Raw genomic sequence first — 19,383 nt, forward strand, 5'->3', positions numbered from 1 at the left:
CCATGGTTCGTGAAGACCTGCATATAATATTCCTATACGACCATTCAATAGAACTAAATGTGAAGACCTTCAACATAGCGTAAAATCGCACAAACCTCCTTATAAGGAAGGCTTATGCCTACAATGAAAAAGCCCCGAGGCCACACAAGCTACCTAAGATGGTATTCTTCTGCATGTTCAGCTAAATACGAGACGTGTATTCAAAGTAAGTTCTCCATTTATTTTTTCACTTTAAATAACATTTATTTACTAAGTTTTGTATAATACATTGCTGTAAATCTTGAAATCTAAGCTGTTTTCTACAAAATCGCCATTCACTTTGATGAGCTTCCTCATTCGTACGACAAACTTTTGTATCCCCTGCTCGAACCACGATTCTGCCAAGAACGAAATGACCGCTTCATGAACTTTTTCATCGTTCGCAAATTTCATTCCTCCTAGATGTTTTTTAAGAGCAGGAAACATGTGGAAGTCACTAGGGGCGACGTCGGGACTGTAAGGGGGTGGTCCAACACATCCCAACCAAATTCCGTAATGAGTGACGTTGTTTTGTCGGCCACATGAGGACGCGCGTTGTCGTGATGAAGTCGTACTCCTTTTGTCAGCATCCCTCTTCGTTTATTTTGGATAGCTCTTCTAAGTTTCCTCAAGGTCTCACAGTACCTATCAGCGTTTATTGTTGTTCCACGAGGCATGAAATCGATTAGCAATAAACCCTTTCTGTCCCAAAAGACGGTGGCCATAACCTTGCCTGCCGATTTTTCTTGCTTAAATTTTTTGACTTTTGGCGAATGCGTGTGTCTCCATTGCTTCGACTGCTCCTTCGTCTCCGGTGTGTAATAATGAGCCCATGTTTCATCTCCTGTGACGATTGAATCAACAAATTCTATCCCTTCCTCTTCAAAACTGGCGAGAAAGTCTTGGGCACATTGGACACGTTTGACTTTGTGCTCCGGGGTAAGCATTTTCGGGACCCACCTGGTTGATAATTTTCGGTATTGCAGGTTATTCACCAAAATTGAATGAATAGAGTCTTTACTGCACACATCTTGGAGTTTTTCGGCCAACTCATTGAGAGTCAACCTGCGATCTTTCAGCACAAGCCTCAACTTTCCGCACTGTTTCGTCCGAGTGTGACGGCCTGCCGCTGCGCTCCTCGTCGTGAACGTTTAGTCGGCCAGCAGAAAATTCTCTACACCATTTTCGAACGTTTTTCACGTCCCTACATTTCTCACCACACACTTCTTCCAACTGACGATGAATTTATATAGGTTGAGTTTTTTTTGAGTGCAAAAACTTAATGACTGAACGTAACTCGCACCTGGCGGGAGCGACAACCGGCACTTCCATTGAAAATGGCTGCTACGTCAAGACTGAGCGTCCTAATGAGCTCCACCAGGTGTCGATTGGTGGAAGCGGGCCTAACGTATTCAACAGTATTGCCGGATTTCATCTAGCGCTACTTGCGGCGATACAATGGCCTTGGAGACCTTACTTTAAATACACGCCTCGTAGTAGTTATACAAATACTTTTCATTGGCATATTGCCACCTATTACAACAGAACTCGTTAATTTGCCAGATATGAATAACACTCAAACGAAGTAGTAAAAGGTTTACGGCCTAACTGCAAAAGAAGTTTAAAGTATACTAACTAACAAAAAAACTGCAACACCCAGAAGGAGCAGTTCAAATCTTAATTTTTTTTTGTAAAAGATAGATTGTATAGCAAGGAGTAGGAGAAAGGATTTTTTCATGTAAACTATTTGTTACTTAAATAATGTAGTCGTTTGTTACAAGTTTTTTAAATTTCACAACAAACCAGTTTTTCGAGGAGTTCCAAAATCGATGTTTAGTTGTTAGAATGCCGAGAGCACGTGTACAAAGAATTTATCGCCAGCTTAGTTAATTTGAAAGAGGTCGAATTATTGGTCTACGGGAGGCGGGGTTGTGATTTCGAGAAATCGTAAACCGTACGAAAAGAAATCCAACTACTGTTATGAGATGTTGTCAAACGTGGTTTGATAATGCCCAAAATCGAAGAAGAGTAGGTACCGGACGTCGAAAGGACATAAATGAAGTTCAAGACCGACGTCTAAGACTTATGTACATTAGAGACCGATTTGCTGTACTAGCTATGTTTTACCAAAGAAATTAAAATTTGAACAGCTCATTCTCAATTTTGCAGTTTCTTTGTCAGTTAGTATATGTCGGTTCAGTTCGTTAGAATTAAAATAACAAAATATATAGGTACCTGCCCACTCCATCGCTTTGTATCTAGCCCAGTCATCTTCCGTCATTCTTTGTCTCCTTTCCTCGCTAGATTCGCCAATATCATATTCCTCATATTCCTCCTCTTCTTCTTCACCACCTTCAGATGCAATTGCAGCTAAGATCTCCTTCCGTTCCCTGTCAAATTTCTCCGCTTGAGCAATCTAAATGAAAACATTTGCGATATAATATAAGTGAAACAGCTTCAATTAGAAGAACTTTAGCGCTTGTATGAATCAAAAATAGTATCTAGTCTGAATATCGAGTGCTCAGGGGGTGCCCGTGTCCCCCTGAACATTTTCTGGCCCACCTGAAATATCGCCTTAGCAAAAAATACAATATGGATTTAACGTTAACTAGATGGACCTGAAAATCTTGGCTCCCCTCCAAGAATCCTGGTCCCTTTTGAGCCTTCCTCCTCTATTTTTGAAAGCTGGTGTTGCCACTGCTCAAATATGATGCCTTGATGGAGAGAACTAAGAAAAAGTGAATCTCCCAACCTGCTCCCAACTTGAACTGGTCAGAGTATGTCTTATTTAGTAGAACTAGTACTGTATGATGTTAAAATGCAGAATTTTTAAAAGCCAGATCAAATCTCGGATCAAATGTTATGAAACAGCCATATCTCTGAGTATGAAGATTTCTGGAGCAATCTCATCCTCAAAAACTTCTCACGATACGAGCAAGTCTTTTTATTTCTTCGATGTCACAGAGAGAGAGAGGGATGTAAGTGATGCCGTTAAGATGCTGAAAACCTCTAACTCTTCAGGTCATGATGGAATTCCGATTTCTATAATAAAAAAATCCACCCATATAATAGGAGGCCCGCTTGCTCATCTTATTAATTGCGCTTTCCGAGAGGGTTGTTTTCCTGACGAGCTTAAGGTTGCTCTGGTCAAACCACTCTTCAACAAGGGAAATACCTGTGAACTCAGTAGCTATCGACCTATTAGTATCTTATCTAGTTTCTCTAAGATATTTGAGAAGGTTTTTGTCGTCTTCTCATCAGTTTTTTTCAAAAATTTAATGTTCTTGCTGATAATCAGCAAGGTTTCACGAAAGATAAATGTACCGAGACTGCTATATTTGAGTTGCTAAATTCTGTTCTTTTGGCGCTTGAGAATGATGAAATTCCATTGGCTTTGATGTTCGATTTGACCAAGGCTTTTGATTCCATCGAGCATAGAGCCTTATTGGCTAGACTAGAGTTATGTGGGATTAGAAATATCTCTTTGAAATTTGTTGAGAGCTACCTAAGCAATCGACGTCAGAGGGTTGCCCTCACTCTAGATGGTGCAGTCCACTTCTCTGGGGAACGATCTCTTACTAGGGGCGTTGCTCAGGGAAGTGTATTGGGCCCTCTGCTTTTTATTGTTTTTGTGAATTCCCTTTGTTATATTAAGACCTCTGTTAATTTTAAGTCGATTCTTTATGCTGATGACAGCAATTTTTTTATTATATCAGGTGATGTCGAGTCCTGTAGAGGGGATGGATACGGTTTTGTCTGTTGATAGATGGTGTAATGAAAGTGATCTCATTCTAAATCATGGCAAGACTCAGGGTATTTTATTTTATGACAGCCAGTCGGTGAAGAACTAGCCACCTTTTTTGTGTCATGGTAACGGTCAAATTAAATCGGAGGATTCTGTTCTTGAAGTTGCTCTAGATAAACACCTGCGGTGGGATCATCAGGTGTCTAAGTTGGGAAAGTCTCTCACCTCTTCGGCTTACTTGATTTTCATGATCAGGGACAGGTTGGAGAGTGCTGTGGTGAGAGCTCTCTACTTTGCTAGTTTCTAGTCTGTGCTGGCATATGGAATTATTTTTTGGGGCAGTTTGTCTGGTGCTGATGAAATTTTTCTCATTCAGAAAAGAGTGATGAGAATAATGAGTAGGTTGGGCTTCGTGAATCCTGTCGCGGAGTTTTCAGATCCAATGGAATCCAAACCGTCTTTGGTCTTTACATTTATCACTTATTCATCTTTCTTAAGTTACGGAAAAGTTATTTTTTGCCATATGCCAATAAAAATAATACTCGACAAGTTCATCCTTTCCTTCTTCCTATTCACAGTACTGCTAGGTTTGAAAGGGGACCACTTCATATGGCCATGCGTTTATTTAATTTGCTTCCTAAGCAATAACAGTTTGTTGAAGATATAACCTTGTTTAGAAGGCGCATTTACAATTTTATTTTGGATTGTAAACCTTATTCAGTTGATGAGTTTATTTCATTTTGTAGAAAATAAGATCTTTTATGACTTGTCTCTATTTTATTCGTTTGCAATGATTTGGATGTTGTGAATAATTTTTGAGATTAATAAATATTATTGTTATTACTTTTAATATTTTATATCCTTCAAATTTGTTATTTTCATTTTATTGCTCACTTGCCGATATCATTATTGATTACATTATGTAAATACTTTATGGCCCATATAAACAGGGAAATAATTTTTTAACATATTAATAAGATTTATAAGAACAATTGAGACAAATTATGAGAATTTTCAATATTTTTGATTCTAATTCGATTCGAATGAAATTGGCAATTCTGAAGGTTTCCCATGAATTTCTGATTGTCTTCAGAAAACAAAGATTCATGTTTCATTGCTTAGTTATCAACTTTCTGTAAAGAAAAATCACTCAGAAGACAAATCTCGAGCCATTAACGAATCACCATAAGATCCATTAAAATTGACTGTTTGGTGCGGTTTACAAGCTGATGGCGTCATCGGTCCTCATTTCTTTCGAAATGAGAAAGGAGCTGAAAAAGCGATCGCTATCGAACCATGCTGATTGATTTTTTGTTTTCAAAATTAACTCGACTAAATATTGACGACATTTGGTTCCTACAAGACGACGCAACTTGCCATACTTCAATTTATTACAAAAGCCTGGTGACAACTTTGTTTCCAAAAGTGGTCCTATTAATTGCCAACTTAACACCTCTCGATTACTTATTATGGTGCTATGTTGTGTCATTGGATTATGCCGACAAATCAGCATCTTTTGAAGCAATAGAAGCTAATATTCAAGCTACAATTGACGCCATATGGGTAGATTTATTGGAAAACGTAGTGAAATTTCACGCAGAAGCACATTTCTGAAGATTCACAAAGACGGTTGAATGATGTCAAAAACTTCAACTCACCAATTCCTCCATTTCCGATTTTCTGACATTCTCTTGATCTCTCGCGAAATCCCAATCGTCAGGAACATGAACTGTGTCCCAAGAGTAAACCATCCTTATTCTATCTTTACCTTGACCAAGAAGACCAAATTTCTTGACATCCATTCCAGATTCAGTAAGCCATCTCTTCACAAATTTCGGTTTACATCTGCATATGGCACAGTGGCAACATTCACACTGAAATAAGAATACATGAGGTAAGTACAGGGTGATCAAAGGAAATCTGACGTTTTGGAATGGGTTGAAGAGTGATGGGAATGTAGGGTTATTCTCTTCAGGATCGAATGTAATTTCAGTAACAATAGAAGCAACGAACCATACAACATGACGTATGTGATTTTAATGTTTTTATTATAACAGTATAGTGCTTTTTTGGCTCAGAATTCAATATTGAATGTCATGGGATGGTTCCAAACCATCTGTTCATTTGTAAAATTCTTGAACTCCTGCATTCCCTTGGCATCATCAGATCTCTAGTGTGCCTACACTTTCTTGAAAAAGTCTGACACCTGAATGAAGACTATATTGAACTATTTCTGCCTGTTTCTCTTTAATTGATAGTTGATCATCATCAGATCTCTTGAACTCTGATGAACTTCCTATGGCGCTCAAAATAATATGTTGTTGAAGTGACCACTCTCTTCTCTACTGATGGCAGATGGCAGAGATTACTGCATATCATTGGTGATATTAATGCACTACTGATTTCGGACGAAAAAAGCAATCTCATAAGAGGGCACGACAAATTTTGTTTGAGTATAAAGGATATTACGAAAAAACAGAACTTACCACCTCAGCAACTGGTATTGAACCGTCATCCAGGCCTTCCCCATCAGCTGGAAATATATGTAACAGAGTATATAAAAATGATGAGATAATATACAGCGCGCGTCAAAATTATAGAACAAATTCATTTTCTCAGAAGAAAAATATTTGGCAACAAAATCCTGAAACAGATCAATTAGGAAAGAAAATAGAAGACACACTAATTTTCATATAATTATATTCTAAGACTATCGATTTCGGCACTAGGCCATCATCAGGTCAGCTGTAAATAAGACAAACAATAACATTTCAAGGCGATAACATAACAAGTACAATTTTACAAATGTTTCTTTACGATGATTTTCTCTGATATAGACAAAATGATGTATTTTTAACTCACCGTCAATGAAATAAGTACTTTTTTTAAAAAAATCAAAAATATTATAATTTCTTTGAGAAATTGTTTCCACGTATAGATACCTATGTGTTATAGGTTAAACTGTAATTTTTTTTTCTATGAACCTGATGAAATTTCTCACCGAATGGAAGTCGACCATTACAGTTTTATCGATGCACAATTTTCAACCTCCTCACGTGAAAAATTAGAATGTATGAAACACTGCGCTTCAGTTTTGATCTTAAGTAGGTATGTTATTAGTTTAATTTAACTTATCTTGTAATGCACAATGATTCTCCGGGTGATATTTCAATGCCAAAATAAATTTCCAATGTCACTCCATTTTTTCTCCATTAAAGGGTTCGTAGGGGTTGAAAGTTGTGCTTCAACAAAACTGTAATGGCCGACTTTCATTCGGAGACAAATTTCATTAGGTACCATCGTCCCAAAGTGAATGAGCCATGACAAAGAGCGCATACTGAAAACCTCTTTGAAGTAACTAATTTTTCAACAAAACAAATTTTTTTTCTTGAAAATTTCTGCTTTCCTGCAAAGGAGATACAAAGACCTTGCCATAAAGGGACTACATGATCCATTCTCCCTAATCAAAAAATTTGAAGAGTTGATGGGGATGGCACAGGGTGCAACAAAAATCCTTCAAAAATGCATAAAAATTTGGTAAAAGTAAAACAAAAATTGACCTGTTTCAGGATTTTGTTGCCAAATATTTTTCTTCTCAGAAAATGAATTTGTTCCATAATTTTGACGCGCACTGTATGTATCGGGGATTTGCAATAGCTCCCTTCATTATGATTTTTTAATCCAGTTAGATATCTTTAGCTTACGTAGATTACAACTATTTGAGCCTATAGAAATTGTTGTCACTTGGGAAGAAGATTATTGGATGATGATTGATTAGATCCGTAGATTTTTCTTTGAAACATACTAAATTGGTGTCAAGCAAGTAGAATTTTATTGGATGTGATGGTGATCAATATAACTTACATATAGATTTAGGCCCAGTTTCACCAAATGCTTTAATCTTGACTTGGCTCTTAAGTGAGGCCTTAGATCACGATTAATGTAATGTAGCGTTTCACCACATTCCAAAGCGCCATTTAATCGACCAATCGCGATTTAGCACTAATCGGCCATTTTTGGAGGATTACAACCTTTCAAGTTGAGATTAATAATTATTTATCAGTATGGAACTCTTGTCTATGTAATTATTTTTCCGGAAATTTCTAATTTTTGGGTCAATTTTATCAAAATATGACTATATGTATAGGCTCAATATTTCCCATTTAAAATACACGTAAACTTTGTTTTTGTGTTTTATGAAATTAATTGCAAAGAATAATTTATTGATATGTTTGATTGAAATATTATTCAAGAAGCAGTTAAACTTGTTAATAAAAATAAAATTACTTATATAGTTTTTTTTTCCAGAATATGTGGTTTTGTGAAATGGGATAATTTCTTTTTAACTTCTGCAAGTTTCCGACATTTCGAAGCACATCACTCGACATTTTCGGCAAAAATTAACTTTGTTTTTTGTTTACAAGATGACAAATGTTTTGAAATGTTATGAGTTATGAATGATTGACACCTGACACCTAGCGCCAATAGTGGTCATCACTGCTAATACGATACAGAATACTATATAACTTTTTGTTCACAACGTTGCCAAATGGTTTGACTATTTAATCGCGATTTGGTTAATCGCGATCATCTTCGGACGGGTTGATGCATGGTGAAACAGAAAACACTGTTAAGCCTGCTTTAGTAACAAGCGGAGTTTAATCAATCTGGGATCAAGTGCTGTTTGGTGAAACTGGGCCTTAGTATCCTGGTATACGAATTTTGGTGTCACTCAGAATTAATTTCATTGGGTGAGATAGTGATCGATTAGGTAAATCCGTATATTTTTCTTTAAAACATTCTATATTTGTGTTTTAAATTTCATTGAGTGCAGTAGTGAATGATTCTTATTCCATAATTGCACTTGTGCAGAGAAGTATGAAAATTGGTTTCACTTTGGCAGAAATTTGATTTATTTTAGTATTTTCTATTTTCATCAGAAACCATATTAAAATTTATTGTTTTCTTCAAACTATCGTAGAATGTGAATCATAATTTCTTCCTAAAGTACAAGCATTATCACTCTTATTTCTTACCTCCGGAACCAGCTCCAACTCCACTTCTTCCACCAGTCCCGTCAATATCTCCATCAGTGGACTTGAATATAGTTGTTTCGATCTGAAAATCAACATAAATGATTTAATGTTTATCTATATCGTCGGTCCACTGCTAAAACAAGATGGGTACATTTTATCATTTTTGCATTTTCGTAACCAAATTTTCCTGATTTCTGGCATTAATTATGTCAGCATCACAATCAATGTAATTTTTTTTATCTCTTGAAGGTTTCCTTTCATTAAGTTGTTTTATTGCAGGCAGAAACTTTTGAACCTCATTTACACAAAACTAACGAAATGTTACTTATCTGGTTTTGGCAATAATCCGACGATATGCGGTTTTAGCTGTATCAATTCTGAGAACAATGCATTTTGCATATATAAAGAAAAGGCAAGAGAATTATCCTTGAAACAACAGAAAGATTCTCACACATCTACGGCATGATTTTAATTTCATCTTGTTTCTCGATTCCAAATTCCTAGATGGTGCTTACTAATGAGCATTCAAATTGAAATTGCACAGCATTGTCCAACTATATAATATTCATATTTTAGAAACGAAATCCATCCACCCTTATCGAAAATATAATAAGTATAGAGAAGAAAGAAAAATCTTTCTATGTCGACTCCAAATTTACAATTAAAATGGCTACACATTTTTCTGCGTTTAAATGTCTGATAAATGTTCTTTTTGAAATGTTCAATTGAATCTCATCTAAAAGCATTATAATAACTACGTCAATTTTTTAACTTTCAATTAACACTAATGCGAAAATTTGAAAAATCAATTTTTGTAGATGTTCGTGAGTAGTGTTGTAGGTACTCGATTGTCTCGAAAATGGTACATTCTATGAAAAAAATTCAAGGGTCCTTTTTTTCTAGTGAAGCTCTGTTGATTTCAGAAATGCAATAATTTTGTTGAAAAAAAAAGGTGGTGTAGATTTTCAATAGAAAAAGGGTCATCGCACACCTCTACGCCACTGGATAATTTCGGAAGGAGACACTCACCCAATTCGAAACATTGCATTATCTAAACTTCAATACCTAAAAATTGAATCAATATGATTGTATTAATACTAGAGTTATAAGGAAAAAGTTATTTTTTTAAACTTTAACACCTTGTATCTCGAAAACGAAGTTTCTTAAGATCATAAAGTAATAAACATAGATAGAGGGAGTATACATAATTTTTACATGTCCCTAACATGATTAGATTACGTTGTCGGATTGTAATATATTTTCAATTCCACAATTTTACTATATCGTTGTTAGTACATTGAATAAAATATACAAATTTATATATTTGGAATCCGATATTTTTCTAATTGCTGAATTCATAATAAGCAGAATATTTATTATTTTCTGTATCTACCTGCTGAAATCCAAGGTTTGGCAACTTTTGCTCTCCTAGTGTCATCGGTTAATTCATGTCGTTTAGCGCGCTTGAAATTTTTTTCTAAATTTCTGATAAATTTAGGTCTTTATTTCAATTCATGAATTCATGTTCGATCATGGCGACACGCGTACGCGGAATAAGTTGTTCTCAATGTGATAATAAAATTGATAGACAAGATGATTCTATCAAATGTATAAATTGTGAAAATTGTTTTCATATAAGTTGCCTTAACATTTCAATTGATTCTTTCAATGAAATGCGAACAAACGGACTAATTAATGAGTGGTTATGTGAAAATTGCCAGTTAGTGGATGCTTCAGGATCTTTCCCACCAGAACCCTCAAAAGAGTCGACGAAGGGTGAGAGTCAGCTGATAATTACCATTCGTTCTGTGATGACCGAAATGATCGGCCCACTAAGATCGGAGATTTTCCAGTTAAAGAATCTCATTCGATCTCAAAATAAACAAATCTTATCACTCGTCGAGGATATAAAATTATTAAAAACGAACAAAAACACCTTAACGAAGATGAAAACAGCTGAACGGAATTCCCTTGATAAGATAAAGATACCGTCACATCTTTCAGGTGGTTCACTGCCTGAAATTCGTTCTGCAGACGGAGTGTCTACGCTTGCTCCTGTTCCCGATGATTCGCTGTCTGGCGAGCGTTCTACTACAGATGAAGTGGCGACGCTTGATCCTGGTCCATCTGGGGATGTCTCGGATTCCGGAGCGGTTTCCGGCGTGTCGGTGCTGGCGGATTCTGGCCCTCATGAATGGAGTGTCATTGTTGGGAGGGGGAATAAATCTAATAAATCTAAACGTAGATCAAAAGCCGAAGTCTCTCGTGTTGAAAAGAATCCTAGAAATAATAGGCCCATAATTGGATCATCCGCTTCAAATGCCTTGACCAGTGTCCCCAAGAAACAGCTTTCTTACATACATGTGTCCAGACTGAGTCCTGCAACGTCTATAGCTGATCTCAAGAAATTTTTGAATAACAGGATTCCTAATCTTGTCTGTGAAAAGTTGAACTCGAAACAACCTGAGGTCTATTCTTCCTTCAAGCTGTCATTTCCATCTGAGTTTCAGTCTCAGCTACTGGATCCCGCTTTCTGGCCGGAAGGTATCACAATCAACAAATTTTTTCGTAAACCTCACGGAACAGCAACCAGTGCGAAGCAATAGCCCTCCATAGTCAACATCAACAAACAAGTACGCCATTGTAGAGTCCATATCGGATCGTGAAGACGACGAAAGTAGCGGTTCTAAAAAGTTCGAACTGATGCAAATAAAAAAGTTCGAACTGATGCAAATAAATGCACAAAGCATTGCCAACAAAATATCGTCTTTTGAGGTTTTACTTAGTTCTTACAGCCCTGATTTACTGAGTGTGGCCGAGCATTGGTGTTCTTCTGTGCGGTTACCCTACATGTCGTTGGCTGGTTATCAGATAGCCTCTTTTTATACCAGACCCATCCGTGAACATGGTGGTGTTGTTATTTATGTCAAGTTGGGAATTCAAGTGCAACAGCTTAATGTGGCCAAATACTCGGTGGAAATGCACTGTGAACTGTGTGCAGTTAAGATTAAATTTGGTGAGAATACTTTCTGTGTTATTAGTGTATATAGACCTCCCTCAGGTGACTTCAACTTGTTTATTAAATCCTTGGAATATGTTCTTGCTTACTGTAGTACTGTCTCTAATGTAATTTTTTTGTGTGGAGATCTCAACATAGATTATTTCTCCCTGTCAACACAATCTCGATCTTTAAATGATTTGTTTTCATGTCATAATTTATTGGTTACCTCGAGAGAGCCAACTAGAGTTGTTACTAATATGAATGGCCAAACCTCTTCCACAAAGGTTGACTATGTAGCTACTAGTGCCGACTTGCGGCTTATTAATGCAACTGTGTTCGAAGCGTTCATTGGTGACCATAGAGCAATTTTACTGAAATATATATGTCGTCACTGTGAGTCCTGTGCCCCTAGAGGAAAAATGATAAGAACTATGTCGGATAATAACTGGAAGACTTTCTATTCATTGATCGGGAGTACCGATTTTCAGGGGCTTCATTCTGTTTTCACACTTGAAGATAAATTTGAGAATTTTGTTACTTTGTTGAAGTCCGCATTTGACGCAGCTTTTCCACTTAAATATGTACATCTATTATCTTCTCAACAAAAACCCGGCTGGATCGATAAAACGATAATTTCAGCCCGAGACAATTTGAAGAACCTTCACTGGCTCACTAAAAACTTGCATACTCCTGAGACTTCATACTTATATAAAAAAGCAAAGACTGAGTACAACCAATTATTAAGACACTCTAAATTGAATTATAATAAAAAAATTATACTTAATTCCGATAACGTTTGCAAAACAGTTTGGAAATTAGTAAACAACGAATTAAACATCAAAGTTAAATCTCAGAAAAAGATTACACTACGGGTCGATGGGGAACTCATCTCCTGTCCCCAGAAGGTTTCGGAGGCTTTTGCCGAATATTTTACTGAAGTGAATGTTGTCTCTATACTTAAACATTTTGGCGTTTTCTTGTCTGGTTCATGCACCTTGCAGACTTCCCTAAACTGTAATTTCTTCTTCTTTCCCGCTACTGCCGAGGAAGTTTCATCCACCATTTGCTGTCTGAAGAATAGTAGTAGCGCAGGTCCTGATATGATATCTGCCAGGGCCCTGAAATTCATTTCTCCTTTAATATCTGAACCCCTGGCTGCTCTGCTGAATGAATCAGTGTCCTCTGGTCACTTCCCAACTATCCTCAAATTGGCGAGGATTATACCAGTCCATAAAAGGGGTGACGCACAAGATATAACAAACTATCGACCTATCTCCATCCTTAGCCAATTGTCAAAAATCTTAGAGAAAGTCATATATAATCGCATGTACAATTATTTGACAAAGTATTCCATACTATCGAGTCAACAACATGGCTTCAGGCATGGCAGGTCGACACAATCGGCCGGTTGTGAATTTTTCGAGTATGTTTACAGCTGCCTGGATGGCGGTGACTACGTGGCAGGTATTTTTTTTGATCTGTCGAAGGCATTCGACACGCTGCAACATGACTTCATTTTGAATAAGATGTATCAGATGGGATTCAGGGGCGTGTTTCTTGATTGGGTCAAGAGTTTTCTATCTGATCGAAAAGTTTATGTGAGATTGAATGACGGTTCATCTGACGAATACACCAACAACATGGGTGTCGCTCAGGGATCTGTACTGGGCCCGCTTCTGTTCTTATTATTTATTAATGATCTGCCTGCATACGTTGTAGCCCATACTCTCATAGTGTTCGCTGATGATACTTCTATCGCTATTGGAGCGGAAAGTTTGCAGGAATTGAAGTCGCTGTGCGAAACGATAGTACAGTATTTCATTGATTGGTGCCACAGAAACGCACTTATTCTCAATATGACGAAGTCGGTAATAGTTAGGTTTCAGAATCAAGATAACCCGAGTGTCGAACCCTTCATTATAAAACACAAACAGGAAGAATTGAGGGCGACCGACGACGTGAAATTTCTGGGCTTATATGTGGACGGAAACCTTAGGTGGCATCTCCACATTGATCATGTTTGTGGGAGGCTGAACAGTGCTTACTATGCCTTATTGCGTCTCAGGAGTTGTCTTCCTGTCGAGGAGCTACTCACTATTTATTACAGCATGGTTTACAGTCATCTAAATTACAATGTGGTTCTTTGGGGCTCCTCGACGGTGTCAAGTCGAGTTTTCATTTCTCAGAAGCGTATCGTACGACTTATTTTCGGACTTCGGCCATGCGATTCATGTCGTCCGATTTTCGGTCAATTTGGTATGCTTCCCTTCCCATGTATTTACATTCTTAATTGCCTCAATTATATCCACCTTAACATCAGTAAATACAAGAGATGCTCTGACTTTCATGGGTATGAAACACGCCATACTGATACCATAGCCTTCCCCAAACATCGTACAGCTAAATATGAGTCCTCACCGAGCTTTATGGGCATTAAATTGTACAACCGTTTGCCTAGTAGGTTGAAATCAATGAATGGAAGGTCTTTCAAGCGAGAAGTAAAGTTGCTATTGATTAAAGGATGCTACTATAGTGTTGGAGAGTTCCTTAGGGACTCCATTCTTTGAATCTGTTTTTTTTTTTGTTTTTTTCTCTCTATGAAATTGTATACTATTTTTATATGACTTGTCCTATACATTTGTTTAATGTCAGGAAGGATCAATAAAGTTTATTATTATTATTATTATTATTATAATAAATTTTGAGTAAATATGAAACGTTGATTCACTATGGGAAAAAAGAAGTGCGTTCTTTGTGGAGAAACTCGCGAATTGAGTGAAATAACTTATCAGTGATATGTTTTTATTTCCGCGCGCTCCATGTCAAATTTGATAGTTCATGTTGGGGACAAAATTTGCTTACTGAAAATGACATATGCTCCCTCTATCTATGTTTATTACTCTGAGGTTAGGATGATGTTTATGTAGGCTTGGTTGATCGATCGTCTAGAGGTATGATTCGATTACCTGGCCTTTCGTCTCTTTCTCCGTGACTTTGTTGGATTTGTAATAATTAAACTCTTTTGAATTATTTACATCTATTTACAAAGCCACAATTATACAGTACAAACTCAGTATTGAGAAGATCTTAATTACGTCTTAATTACAAGTTTCTCACTACGGTACTGAATTTCGTCTTTAACTCTAGTTTTAATTACTCGAAACGTCTTGGATTATCACGTCTTCGTCGTACTTCAAGTTTTCGGTAGTCTCGCCTTTAACTTGTTCGCGACTCGTCTTAATCTAGTCCGCGAAACGTCTTTTCGTCTTACGTGTTAAGTTAAGTTTCGAACTTGACTCGTCTTCGGATTAAGTTGAACTTCACCCGTCTTCAGCTTAATTTGAACTGACTCTCTGACGATTGGAACTTACCCTGTCTCGAATATCGACCTCCCTTCTTTCGGCTTGACCACACCCTTAGGGAAAGTACCATCCCCTAGTCCAATAAGAATTTTGCCGTACCGCCCACAAAGATCTTCGCGGATTCCTGGAAATCGAATATTCCCGAGGGACTAGAACCTGATACACAGATGTGACACATCTGGTACGACCGTGTTGTCTTCGAACTTTCTCAACCCCCCAATAAATCTCTTCAAGATTTACAACTCCATGACATATCTTCGACACCTCGAAGAATTACACATCTTTTTTACATTATACGTACAATAACAATTCGTTCCCTGTAAATTCATTGAAACTGTCATGCCCTCGACACTCGAAGAAACTAATAGGTCTCCAAGCATCCGGTTGACCATCGCAATTATTTACAGGGAACAATAACTGGATCCTACATTTATATGAATTTTTTTTTCATGAAAATAGTTGGTCTATCCGACGCCGACATTATTCTAAACTAAGTCTGTACCACCCTGTAAAATCAGCATACTGAATATTCTTACTATAGTCTGGCATTTCGATGAATCCATTCCTTCAGTTCCGAATTTCCTCTTCTTGTCAGGCGGTCGGTTGATACAAGTGAGAAGTCCGTAGTTCTCAGGACGATGACATATTTTCTTCCTCACTGTATAATCTATTCCAATTTCGGACACTTCTTCTTTCACACGTGGCGATGGTCGACAGACGCCTTTTCTACAAACCAAATCCGGGTTTGCAGCAATTTCGTAACATATTCCTTTACTTGCTACTTCATCATCCTCTTTTGAATCATTATCTTCCTCGTCTTCGGATCTGTAGGCTTTGAATAACTGTTCGATTCCATCATCGTTTGGATCAATATCGAAATTTGTATTTTTTCTGCTGGATTCCATCGTTGTGAATTCTGACCTTAGAAGCAAAATGAAGGATAATTATGAACAAATCACTCACGTTCAATGCTGACCGGTGATTTTTTAACAGGTTTGGAAAATTCCAGGCTTTCAACATCATGTTTGTTTCCACAATTAATTTGGACGATTAATATTTTGTTGTGATCACCTTTGTTGATATATCATTGTATGTTTGTGTTTGATATAGCATAAGTAAGAGTTACATTGGTATAAAAACTGGTTCGATAAACCGTACAACGATATTCAATGGATTCGGTCCTTACTTGATAGAAATTCATTACATATAAAGGCTCATTTTCACGGTTATAGGAACTATTGCGATAGTAACTATCGAATAATTTACATGGTGATAGTTGCTGCGATAGTAACTATCACTATCACAATATCGTGGTAGTACTATAACCATGAGAATGAGCCTTAAAATAAAACAAAGTAAAAATTGTTTCGTCTAAAATTTCTTAAATGACACAAATGTTGAAATTACAAAACCTATCAGATGTACACCTTCTTTGGTAATCATGTATTCTCTTCTTGAAAGATATTCCTATTCTTCCAATGACTCCTATGTGAACCATAGGGCAATAATTACAAGTCAAGTTGGAGACACCGGATTTACTTTCTTTATTAGTGCTATCTTTATTATTTTTGATAAATGATAAAGAGTCACTGCTCAGCTCGCAAGAAAAAGAAAATTTCATTTCAATGAATGATCTCTCAAATGAGTTAGGTATTCATTGAACAAAGAAAAACTTTTTCAGCCTCTGGTTCATTTCCTAAAGTAGAAATTAAGTATTCATTACGTTGGAATATTCTATGAAATGTGTTGTGAAAGCTCAACAAATTTTATACACAATCGTGTACTAATTCATCGGAAATCGAAAATGCAAAGATGTACCTTTATAATACAATATATATCACTCTTGTGATAGTGCACTTTCAATATATGCGAATCATTCAAAAGATGAAAAATGAAAGCTCAAGGTGAATACTCTTAGAATCCCTTGGAATAAATTCATATTATTTCCAATTTTTTTTTTCAAATTAACAAACCGATGTAAACTCATCCCTATTATTGATTAACCTCACATAGTTTGAAAAACCCAGGCAGCAAATTTCCAATATACCTGTAAAGTTTATTAGGTCCTCTTCAATTTCCGAAGATTTTCCTTTAACGTTCAAATTTTTGTCACCAATGCAGGTTTGATAGAAGGATTCCAATAGGAATGAAAGTATACTTGTGAATTTGTTTATATTATGTAGATAATAATGATTCACATTTTTATCAAATAAAAATGCTTGAATTTAGGCTCTGATACCAGCACTGAAATATTTGTTGTTTCAGGGACAGCAATAAATGAATAAATGAAAAAAAATCGGAAAGAGAGGATGCTCAACGTTATTCCAGGGATATATCATGGTCCAGTGGAACCGCGCAATACGATATCGAACAAAGGAGTGCTCTCTTTCAATGTTGAAGTGGGGATGGTCACTGTTGAGGCCACTGCGGCTTGAATATTAATATATGAAGTAAGTATACTTATAGCGCCGATATTTCTTACATCCTCGAGTTTTTTCTAAGACAAGATGAGCCTTATCTCATAAGAAATTGATAAGAAAATTTAAATTTTCGACAAAAAAACTATGTTTTCTTTTTACTTTCCACTTTCTTGTGGAAAATTTAAATTTTTTATAATACAAAATCCACAGATTTCCTTATAATATAAAGCTTATATTTTTTTTTTCAAAAACTTGTTCATATAAGGAATATTATGCAAAAAGTTTGAGCACTCTATGGATCTCCTATCAAAAGTTATAGGCTTCGCAAATACGGGACTTCATTGTGAACCGCTCATTAGGGGAGGTTTGGTAAATACATTCGAAAAAATATTCAACGTTATTCAAATGATCCAGTAGATGGCCACTGTTGCGGCCTGATTTAGTGCAGCTGCTTGAATATTAGTCGTTTTCCAACCATGGGATAGGTTACGACAATTTTATCTCTTTGTATGCGAGGAATTCATTCTCGACCATGAAAGACACAACTAAGTTCCTTTTCGAACATTCAATTCAAATAGGTTTTCCCTGAATTTAGCATTTTTTTTTAATTTGTTTTTGTTCTCCATGTATTTACTTTCGTAGAGATTTTCAAATCAGTTATTCATCCTCACAAAAAAAGTGCTAGTATTTTTTTCCATCAAATCTTAAAATTGCTCGTATACAATGAATTTTCAAATTGTAAACCTATCCCGTTGTTGGAGAACGACTAATATCAAGCCGCAGTTCTAGTGCAGACCGCAACTTTGACCATCCCCACTTCGACATTGAAAGAGAGTACTCGTTCTATCCTTAAATCAAATTATTTCAGATCTTACTTGAATATCTTGTCTTCCTCTACTTCCATTAGGTCTGTAGATTCCAAATCGAAAGTTTCTTGAAATTTTTCAGTAGATAATTCATCATCACTATTCTTCTTGCCCATCGAAATTTCCAATGTTCCTTGAGGTGAAATTGAAAGTTTCCTCCTTTTATCTTCCTCCATATTGCTTCTATTCGAATGAAAATGGTGAGTTTTGACTACTATCGGAATTCCTGTCAAATATATCAATAATCGAACTAATTCATCTTTTGATAATATTTGGCCTCTGTGATCAGCGTGATTTTTTTTTCAACAAAAACTTGATTTGCAATTACAAAGAGGCCAAATATCTTACAAGTAATGTGATATTTTTGAAAAATAAGGAAGAGACTAACGTGAAGTAAGGGAGCTTTTGAGTGCTCATTCATTTATGCGCTAATTGCATCCTTGATATTCTTTATGATTCTAATGATGGTTTCAACACAAATTCTGCAAGAGTCTTGAAATCTTTATTCCATATACATTTTTTTTTCGAAGGAAAACTCTGTAGTTAAAAAACGTTGCATCAAACCAAAATTTATTCGTTAATCTAATACAAAATATTTAATTCGAAAATCTTCATCATTTACAACATTACTTATCTCTAAGAATAGTGGCATGAGGTATTTCAAATAACATCTATTGAGCTTTTTTTTGCAAATCTCCATTTCAATTGTTCTGTTGTATACAATGTTGAATAAACGACTGGAAATACTACATAAGATTAGAATGTGGCAAGAATATGTTACTATATTATATTATGTTATATTGAAAATTTCAACTCGGACTGATCTCACTGAAATACTAATTTTTCTTATTCTCCATCATTTGCTATGGTTCAGATGATGCTATCAACACGAAATTCTTTCTAAAATCTTTCAAAAACGTCTAATTTCTCTAAGC

At 36.2% G+C, this 19,383-nt stretch overlaps 1 protein-coding gene across 1 annotated transcript in view; it reads right to left on the bottom strand.

Annotated features, from left to right (window-relative positions):
• Positions 1 to 18,693, bottom strand: part of LOC123672285 — a 29,946-nt gene extending 11,253 nt beyond the window's left edge. The window contains exons 1-6 of the mRNA XM_045606339.1: positions 18,458 to 18,693; positions 15,699 to 16,083; positions 8,800 to 8,881; positions 6,250 to 6,296; positions 5,422 to 5,637; positions 2,254 to 2,434 (exon numbers count right to left, since the gene is read on the bottom strand). Of these exons, the coding sequence (XP_045462295.1) occupies positions 2,254 to 2,434; positions 5,422 to 5,637; positions 6,250 to 6,296; positions 8,800 to 8,881; positions 15,699 to 16,083; positions 18,458 to 18,624 (1,078 nt within the window). The 5' untranslated portion in view covers positions 18,625 to 18,693. The remainder of the gene's footprint in view (positions 1 to 2,253; positions 2,435 to 5,421; positions 5,638 to 6,249; positions 6,297 to 8,799; positions 8,882 to 15,698; positions 16,084 to 18,457) is intronic.
• Positions 18,694 to 19,383: the final 690 nt, after the last annotated feature.

This window comes from Harmonia axyridis, chromosome 2, assembly GCF_914767665.1.
Source record: "Harmonia axyridis chromosome 2, icHarAxyr1.1, whole genome shotgun sequence".
Classification (NCBI taxonomy): Eukaryota; Metazoa; Arthropoda; class Insecta; order Coleoptera; family Coccinellidae; genus Harmonia; species Harmonia axyridis.